The following is a 10,132-nucleotide window of genomic DNA, read 5'->3' on the forward strand; positions in this document are numbered from 1 at the left end:
ATCCACCATGACCCCCAGTTTGTACTGTATATGGGGACATGACACAAAGTATCCCTCTACACCACACACCTGTAACAAGTTCTATTTTTTTGAGAATGACTCACAGCCTATCCCCTACAAATTTACTCGGAAGGAAGCCCCACTGAGAGCAATGGGTCTTCCTCCCTGGTAAATGTGTCTAAAATTTCGATCACCACCTGTTCCTTGCTTTTTCTTTTTCTTTTTTTGAAAAGAGATTTTTAAATCCAAACAAACTGAATCTCCTTGTAGAATTCACAAAAATAGTTTAAAAGAGCCACCATTTTTTCTCCCTGCCACGTTTAACCTAAAGGGGAAGTCAGAATGGGATGGTTTGAACCCAATTATGTTGACAACTATTTAATGCCTCGTCATGCCGCCAGAACACTGGAAGAGAGCCTTAGGGACTCTCCATAAATTACCTCATTAGGAGTGGATCATTACATTTGTCCAACAGAGCCTGTGTTCGCTGCATGAGAACAACACAGGGAAATTTTGCATAGGACACATCTAGGTGTCCTGCTGCTTTGATCAGACACTTTTTATGCATTGCTTGGGGAAAGACCTACCACAATTATCCCACCCCCACTGTAAAGATGAACAGGTTTAATGGAGGTGTGTGTGCGTGCCCATGAACATCTTTAGTTTTATCAAGAGTTATGTAACATGGTTTAATTGGGCCTCATTTTTCCACGTACAGAGTTTGCATCTCTTTTGCTGGTGGGATTTCCTTTACCTAGGCTTGATTGTGGTGTGGCCTTTGAGCATGATCAGAATTTGAGAGAAGGCATTTTGTCACCTTTGCAGAATCAGACAGAGCTGGGATTCATGTCGAAAAGCATTGCGTATTTCATTTCATTGACTGTGTTGCCTACTCTGTCACATGGCACAAAGTGGCTAAGATGCAGCGCTTTTGTGACCGTGCAGAGAATGGAGGCTATGATGATGCTATGAGGAGGGGTGGAATCTGAGGCTATTTAAAAGGGCTGTCAAAAGCCTCCTCCCTAAATCTGTTCTGGGCCCACCACTCCTGGGCTGACCTATGCCAACCCATGCCAACCCAAACCATATCTGGCCAGAATTGATTTGTGTTGGGAACTCCAATGCTGGTCCTACTCAGAGTAGACCCACTGAAGTTAATAGACCTGACGAACTTAGATTCCTTACCTTCAGTGGGTCTATTTGGAGTAGAACCTACTTGAACACAACTCACTGTTTTCTTACTGTGCAATGTATGCATTGATCAATCCAGTCTAACTCACACAATTCATTGGCTAAGTAGTCAGCCTGATCAACCCTCTAAATTCTGACAGCATCCACAAGAAGAAATGTGAAGAAAAAATGGTTTGGAAAAGGAAAATACTTATCTGAGACAGGACAATTCAGAAGAGGAAAATTGAACTTTAGGGTTTCCCTTCACATTCGTTTCAGTTCCAGGTGATGCTTCCTAATGTTTGCTAGCCTTTTTTTTTTATTCCAGCCTTTTATTTTATTTTCTAGGAATTTCCTTTGGCAGCCATCAGAGGACCCCAGTGCTGCTGTGGCTTCCCAACAATTCATTTCCCGTTACGCAACAGCTCAGACAGCTTATTCTGTAGCAGGTTGCAAAATGGCAGCAGCACGGCTGAAGAGCCAAAGAGGGGGGACTATCTCTTTGTCTATCAAACTCCTGTCCAAGGTAAGAGAGAGGTTGAATATATATAATAACAATAACTATGTGTAGGGAGGTGCTGTGCATCTTACACCCCAAGCAATGAGGCAAGACACTTGCTGTTGGGTTAAGTAGTGCCATAATTTTATTAATGCATAACAGGAGAAATCTGCAGTGAATACTGCAAGCTGTCCCAGGACATTGGATAAGGGTGAGCAGCCTTGCAACCGCCCACCGTTGCCTAGGATGGTGTGTCTGACAGTGCCCTGAGTCTACGGACTCAGCTAAGCAGCTGCAAATAAAACGTTTTAAATGTGTTGTAAAGTGCCATATGCAAATAGGACAGTAGATTGCGACAGTGAGCTATGCAAAATTCAATGTATTTTTCGAAACTTTTTTTTTAAAAAAAATATTTTCACAGCGTTTTTTTATATGTGTGTAGATTCCACCTAGCATTTAAGAATGGGGAAGAAATTCAATTCAGTTTGCATTTAAAGGCAAACCTACCCAATTCTCACTTTCTGAAATGGCACACGAACTCTCTGAAATGCACTCATTTTTTGCAATTTGCTCTTCTCCAGATTTTTCAATGCTGTTCTCCAACTAAGTAATGTATACAAAAATGCAGAGACCAAATTCAAGTTTATTACCAAAAATTCAACTTGCCTCATGCTGGACTGACATTGTTATATTAGAGAAATTTACAGGGAAGGCCACAGTCATCAATGGCGTATCAAAGACAGGCAAATCTGAGGTGAAATGGTTGGATCTTATATCCTGTATTAATGAAAACCACTTGCAGCAGCACGTACTTACTGCCTCTCTTTTTGTATGGAGCTTGTGAATGACACCACACACACACACACACACACACACAGGCTCATCTGTATTATTACATTTTCTCCTGCACACTGAAATCGCCAACGTCCCTTTGTTTTTGCGTGTGTTTGTTGAGTAGTGGTCTTTTTGTTTGTAACTGTTTTTCTATATATACAAAACCAATTTAAAAAGACTCTAAAAATGCACAAACTGATGTAAAGTGTGCATTAAACAACTATAAGCCCAGACTAGACCGTAGCAGTCTACCTTCAAGAGAGGAGAAGCCTCTTTACAGGGGGTTGTATCAAGCTTAGATCCATTAAAGTTATTGTCAGGGAACTGACATCGGAGCTAGAAGTGGAGGGAAGGCTCTCAAATGATGCTGGAGAAGGGCCCAGCAGGGAGAGAGGCAGCTCCGCAGATGGGGAAGCAAATCAGCGCAACACCAGGGATAAAGAGGGGCTGATGGGGGAATCGGCAAGAGGGCTCCAGGACTCTTCACCGGACACCAGCGGGGAGAGCACTGGTCCCCCACTACCCACGCCCACCCTGCGCAGAAGACTTCCGCGCAGAGAGAGTAGGAGGAGACTGGGTGTCAAACAACTTTTATGTTGGAAAAGATTTAAGAAACACGCACTGACGGATTCTGCTAGCGACTGAGGCAGCCACGAAGTGAAGGGCTGCTCAGACTGAAAGGTTTAGCAAGGCAACAAAGCCTGGAGAGGCGGCAACTTACGCACGAGCAACCCATACACATTACAGTTATGGATCTAAGTAAGTCATTTCAATGGTTCTACCCTGAGGAGGACTAGCATTGCATACAACCTGGGCTCATTGTCTGCTTCAACAACAGCATAGGGGAGACTGGTTCTACTAGATCTTCTGGGCTGGAGTCCTTAGAGCTGGAGGCAACCTCCTCAGGCCAGAAAGTGCTGGCTGTTGCTGTTCCAGAGGTTCTGGAGCAGTGAGGTGTTCTGGGGGCTGGTTCGGGAGCCAGGCCCTCAAAATCCATGGATCATCCTCTGAGGAGGCCTGTACTTTTAAACCATGACCAGAAATCAGGAGACATATGTGTAGATGAACCTTAGGGGCTCATCCTGAGGAGAAATATTGGAAAAATTTCAAGGGAGACCAAAAGAGAGTCAATAAGACTACTGAAATATATTAAAGCTGTTCTACACTTCCCTTAACTATTCACAATGAACTGACATTGATTTTGACTGGGATGATATGGCACAGGGAAATCCATCTCTCTCTTTCTCTCTCATCTTGTGGTAATGCAGAATATATCCACTGCACTTGCAATATTGATCTGCCCTTAAGGGAGAAAAAAATTGCAATACAGATAGGCAAGACCAGCTTTGAGAAATAAGAGTCAGGGAGTATATATTCAAACATGTCTGATTTGGATCTTTTCCTGGAGAAACCGCTAGCACAGACAAGTCTTAAGTAGATAATTAAGAGACAAACATTAAGCGTGTCCAAATCTATCTTGCTGGTAGGCAGAAAATCCTTTGTTTTATGGTGATAGAAAAGCTTAGCTGGAATTCTAGGGCTGGAGGGGATGAAATTATTATGCCATCCAACCCCCTGTTCCAAAAGCAAGACCACCAGCCTCAATAGATCAAGCTGTGCAGTCTTAACCACAACGCACCCCAAGCAGATAGCTGATCCTTTGTTAAATAAAATAAAATAAACTCACAGAGCAAATACTTAATGCAAAAGAGCCAAGCCACATATATTGTTGTGGTTGTTTTTTAAAAAAAGGTTTCCAGGGCAAATATGTTAATTCAATAGTCATCTACTGTAGTGGAAAGCAAAACTAACAAAAGTGACAAGCCAATCTGACCAGGGTTGTCAAGAGATGAGTTAAAAAGGTACTCTGAATTCTTTCTTTCTTTCTTTCTTTCTTTCTTTCTTTCTTTCTTTCTTTCTTTCTTTCAAAAACAAGTAAGTTTCTAGTCTTCCTAGAAGAAAAGATATGAAGCCAAATGTCCTATGCAACTTTTCAGAGATGAAACCAACCTGCTACTCCAACCTTTCATTGTCTTTAGCCAATGCATGAAGTCACAACTGTAATTAAAAAATGATTTCTTTGGATGCTGGGTGATAAGAATCCCTTTGGTCCTAAATAGCTGCTGTTCTCCCCTCTCCTTCAGTGCAACTTCTATTCCTGCTTCTGTGAAACTGCATTTGTTTGGGGCAGGGGTCAGCAAACTTTTTCAGCAGGGGGTCGGTCCACTGTCCCTCAGACCTTGTGGGGGGCCGGACTATATTTTTTGGGGGGAAATGAACAAATTCCTATGCTCCACAAATAACCCAGAGATGCATTTTAAATAAAACGACACATTCTACTCATGTAAAAACATGCTGATTCCCGGACTGTCCGTCGGCCGGATTTAGAAGGCAATTGGACCAGACCCCAGGCCTTAGTTTGCCAACCCATGGCTTAGTGTGCCTGTTTGTTTATCAAGCTTAACTAACTGGTTTTTATTTGTGTTTTGCTATAAAATACCAGGAGTTGAATGCAGCTATCAAAGCATGGAGGGGGTGATATGCCTACCTTCCTGGCCTTATGTCTCTCTGTGTGTTTTTCCTTAGTGACTCATCACTTCTCTTTGACCATGAGTGCTGTATCTCTCTCTCTCTCTCTCTCTCTCTCTCTCTCTCTCTCTCACACACACACACACACACACACAATTTTTATTGGTTTTTAAACAAATACAAATGTAACTATAAAACACTTATCCAGCAGTACAGATAAGTGTACTGTTGCTAGACATACACATACTTTCAATATTCAAACATATTACTTGACATAACCCCTCCACTGAGAATATTGAGTTGTTGATGTAACAAGGTCTTTATTTGGGCCATCAACATAGGTAAAGAAAGGGGTCCATGTTTCTTGGAAGGTGTCTCTAACTTACAGATGTTCATTTTTATTTTTGCCATCTTTACTCTAAAATTTCAAGGATGTAGCAGTAGAATGGAATAACTGAAATATTATCCAGCCTACTTTAGGAAAGTAAAGTATGTGGGTGTGCTTGGTTATTGCTATTATGCTCAACTTATGGGGCGATTAATTGCTTTCCTACCCATGGGGGGGGGGATTGTGGTTTCTTCAGGGTGAGTTATTGTTGCTGATATGCATACTTAAATTGGCATCTGCAAGAATCAAACAAAAGAGGGGTCAGGTATGAGATATTAATGGCCACACAACAGTTGATCTTAGAATACATAGCTTGCTTTTTTTAGAATTTAAATCTTGATTTTATCAAAGTGCAACCATGTGAAAAATAATTGTTGTAAATCTCAACAATTCTCTCACTTTGTGTGTGTATTTGTTGGGGGGGGGGAGATTACTTTGCTAACAATGAAATGCCATCTGTATCTGGTTGTAGACACCCGCTGCACTGACCGGATGTTTCTCCCCACCAAATCCAAAGCTTTTGTGGCATTGTCAAGCTTCCCTGGAGCTGGCAACACCTGGGCTCGTCATTTGATAGAACACGCTACAGGATTCTACACCGGGAGCTACTATTTTGATGGAACCCTATATAATAAAGGTAGGCTATTGAGCTGTGCCTGTCTTGTTTGTTTGTTTGTTTGTTTTTAAGAACAAGCACACTGCCAGCTTTGGGCCCTGACTGTTTTTTTTCTAAAAGTGGGTTCACTGAACAGGGGGAGGAAAGGGGTGTGTGCCACATTAGATCAGAACAATGTAGTAGTAGGATTCATGATGGGGTGGGTAGGAAGAAGAAGAAGAAGGGGAGGAGGAGGAGGAGTTTGGATTTGATATCCTGCTTTATCACTACCCGAAGGAGTCTCAAAGCAGCTAACATTCTCCTTTCCCTTCCTCTCCCACAACAAACACTCTGTGAGGTGAGTGGGGCTGAGAGACTTCAGAGAAGTGTGACTAGCCCAAGGTCACCCAGCAGTTGCATTTGGAGGAGTGGGGAAGCGAACCCGGTTCACCAGATTACAAGTCCACCGCTCTTAACCACTACACCACACTGGCTCTGTGTGTAGAGGTTACCAGAAGGTGAGGGAGAAGGGGGGGGGGAGGGAAAAGGGGAGTGTACCAAGGATACAAAAAGACAGACAGGGGCACATGGGCAAGTTGGGGAGAGAAGGGTCCCAAATAAGGAAATAGTGGAAGTGTACCAAAGAGGAAATTGCTGTTAGGGCCATGACAAAATTGTAATGGTTGGTCTGCTTACAGTGTTTGAGAGATATATTTTGGTGTTTAGATCATATCTATCTATCTATCCACACAAACACACACTTTATATACATACACACAGGTTTTAAAGGGGAAAAGGATCACTGGAGAAGCAGGAGAACTATTTGTGTCAAAACTCACGAGAGTGGCCAAAAAGAAATTGAAATGTTTGATTCGGCCATCTTATTGATACGGAATCCATACAAGTCACTGGTGGCAGAATTCAACCGGAAGTGTGCAGGCCATCTCGGGTATGCCACAGATCGCAACTGGAAAAGCAAAGGTAAGTGAACTCTAAGCCATTACTTTCTGACTTCATGTCAGAGAGAGATTTAAGGAAACATGCTACACTCCTGTTTTCTTTATTTGTCAAAATAATAGACTGTTTCAAAGCATAAAGCCATCAAAGTAGCATATAAGAGAAAAAGAGAATAAAACACCCAGTTCTAAAACAAACAAACAAACAGTAACACGGAGTCATTGAATTGTACAGAGTTGGAAGGAACATCATTTCAAGGATGCTAATTCTAAAAAAACAATAAAACAGTTTATGTAGGTATATAACTGATACTCCATAAATGACTAGGTTTCTCAGGGAAAGAATTCTTAAACCAAAGCATCTTCAGTAGGTATCTAAACACCATGGTTTCAGGTGCGTGTTTCATTTCAGCCAGCAATTGATTCCATAGAGTTGGAGCTGCTGCACTAAAAGCTCAGTTTCTAATACAAGCTCAGCACATGTGGGATGCTCAGTAGTGAGAGGTATAGTTGCTGGGCAATGATACATGGGGTGAAGTGGTTCTTTAGATACTCTGGTCCCAAATGAACATTTATTCATGTTGGAGGAACATCTATTACCGTTTTTTTCAAGCAGAAAAGTTCCTTGTTCTGTCTCTGGCATCACCACTTGTAAGGATCAGGGCTACATCTGCACCATACACCATAGCTGTCAACGTTTTCCTTTTTTAAAGGGAAATTCCATTATTCCGAATAGGATTCCTTGCAAGAAAAGGGAAAAGTTGACAGCTATGCCATACACCTAAAGTGTTACGATATCCCTCTAAGAGTCATGGCTTCCCCCCAAAGAATCCTTTGGAACTGCTGAGAGTTGTTAGGAGACAGAGCTGCAATTCCCCAAATGGTTTAAAAACCAATCCTTCTTGCCAGGAAACACTGGGAATTGTAGCTCTGTGAGGGGCAGAGCTTAATGAACTACAGTTCCCAACATTCTTTGGGGGAAGCCATGACCGTTTAAAGTGGTGTGATAGTGGTATAATGTAAAGGTAAAGGGACCCCTGACCGTTAGGTCCAGTTGTGGCCGACTCTGGGGTTGCGGCGCTCATCTCGCTTTATTGGCCAAGGGAGCCGGCATACAGCTTCCGGGTCATGTGGCCAGCATGACTAAGCTGCTTCTGGCGAACCAGAGCAGGGCACGGAAACACCATTTACCTTCCCGCCGGAGCGGTACCTATTTATCTACTTGCACTTTGACGTGCTTTCGAACTGCTAGGTGGGCAGGAGCAGGGACCGAGCAACGGGAGCTCACCCCATCACAGGGATTTGAACCGCCGACCTTCTGATCCGCAAGCCCTAGGCTCTGTGGTTTAACCCACAGCGCCACCCATGTCCCAGTGGTATAATGTATTAAGCATTAAATGTGCAGATTGGGCCTAAGTGAACTAATACTTTTCAGAAGAGAGCTTTCTAAGAAAAGAAGACTCTTCACCTCCTATCCCTCAAGAATTTTCAAGCAACCTTCCCCTCAATTTTGCAACACACAAATAGCACTAACAGAAAGGGGTTATCTGCTTCTGAAATCATTTTAAAGCAGTCTTTCTTTGCCATCCTTTTTCTATTTAGCAACAGCTAGGTTTGAAAACAGCTAAGTCAATATCCTTTATTTTGTCTTTCACTTTGCAGAGTGGCCAGATTTTGTAAACAGCTATGCTTCCTGGTGGGCTTCCCATGTGTTGGACTGGCTCAAATATGGCAAACGTCTCCTTGTCATCCACTACGAAGACTTGAAGCAGGCCCTGCTCCCTAATCTGAAAGAAATGGTCAGATTCCTGAACATCACAGTGACGGAGGACCGCTTGCTCTGTGTTGAGAACAACCGAGATGGGAACTTCAAGCGGTCAGGAGCCAGGCAGAAGGGATTTGACCCATTCACAGAGGAGATGAAAAACATGATCAATAAATACATTATGATGGTGGACAAAGCCCTGAGAGAGAGAAACTTTATCGGGCTTCCAAAAGAGTATTTGCCCAGATGATGTCATATGACCAGCTAGCTACATTAAAAAAAAGAGAGATCCTAATAATGAATTTTTTAAAAAGGCCAGAATTTTATAGCAGTAAAAAGGCAAGATTTGCACAGGGTCTGCTGATGAATGCAAATTCTTGAGACTTGGACGCTCTTCAGGGGTACTAAGTGCTACGAAAGGCGAGCAATGAAGGATGGAAATTGGGTTATAAACCAAGGCAAAAGACATTAGCGTCTCTGCCTCTGTGTGTCCTTTTCTCTATAAATGGCTACAAATTTTAACACTTGTGTGCACTGCTAATTGTGGGAAATGTGTGTGAGGTGGGGTGGGGTGGGGGAGGCAGAAAGTTCCTTTGTATCCCCCTAACTGCCTACTATCAGTATTTCTGAAGAGTAACTATAACTTTTATAACAATTTTGGCAATTCAAATGTGCAGGTTACCCCCTTGCTTTCTTTGTTTTAAACTCACCCTGATAAATAGTTTTAGCTAAGTAGTTCCGGGGGGGGGGGTGTTTTCTCTGCCTTCTTCCTTTATTTATGAATTTTAAAAACTGGGTCTTTATCCTCCATGAAAAGGACATGTCTAGAGGGTTCTAATCTAGGGAATCTCAAGTGGGGACATTCCCTCCTCAAGATTTCTAATGAAATTAAATTGGGAGCAATTATTCCTCTTGCTTTCCCACTGGAGATGGCTGAATGGATATCTACCGTATTTTTTGCACCATAACACTCACTTTTTTCCTCCTACAAAGTAAGGGGAAATGTCTGTGCGTGTTATGGAGGGAATGCCTACGGGTGGCGGGGGGGATCTGCTGCAGTCATGAGCAGAGGATCCATGGTTCCCCTTCCTTCCCTCCTCCGTGGCTCGCTTTGAAACAGCAAAGCGGGAGAAGAGCCACTGAGTGGGGAGGAGAGAGGGACAGAGAGCCTGCTTCTTTAAAGGAGCAAAGTGGGATAGGAGAGGAGCCGCTTACACGAGTGTAAGCGGCTCCTGTCTGGTTGGTTCCTTTAAAGCAAGCAGGCTCTCTGTCCCTCTCTCCTCCCCACTCAGCTCGCTAAATAGCAGCAAAGTTTTTCAGCTCGCTAAGCTAGGGATGAGCGGGGAGGAGGGAGAAAAGCAGAGCCTGCTTGATTTAAAGGAGCAAAGTGGGAGAG

General features: G+C 43.0%; 1 protein-coding gene across 1 annotated transcript in view; it reads left to right on the top strand.

Annotated features, from left to right (window-relative positions):
* The window catches only part of WSCD1 (WSC domain containing 1), a 40,245-nt gene extending 30,987 nt beyond the window's left edge, over positions 1-9,258 (top strand). The window contains exons 6-9 of the mRNA XM_080982999.1: positions 1,519-1,696; positions 5,893-6,057; positions 6,796-6,996; positions 8,634-9,258. Of these exons, the coding sequence (XP_080839125.1) occupies positions 1,519-1,696; positions 5,893-6,057; positions 6,796-6,996; positions 8,634-8,986 (897 nt within the window). The 3' untranslated portion in view covers positions 8,987-9,258. The remainder of the gene's footprint in view (positions 1-1,518; positions 1,697-5,892; positions 6,058-6,795; positions 6,997-8,633) is intronic.
* The last annotated feature ends 874 nt before the right edge of the window (positions 9,259-10,132 follow it).

Source organism: Podarcis pityusensis, assembly GCF_964106645.2.
Source record: "Podarcis pityusensis genome assembly, chromosome: 15".
NCBI classification, from domain to species: Eukaryota; Metazoa; Chordata; class Lepidosauria; order Squamata; family Lacertidae; genus Podarcis; species Podarcis pityusensis.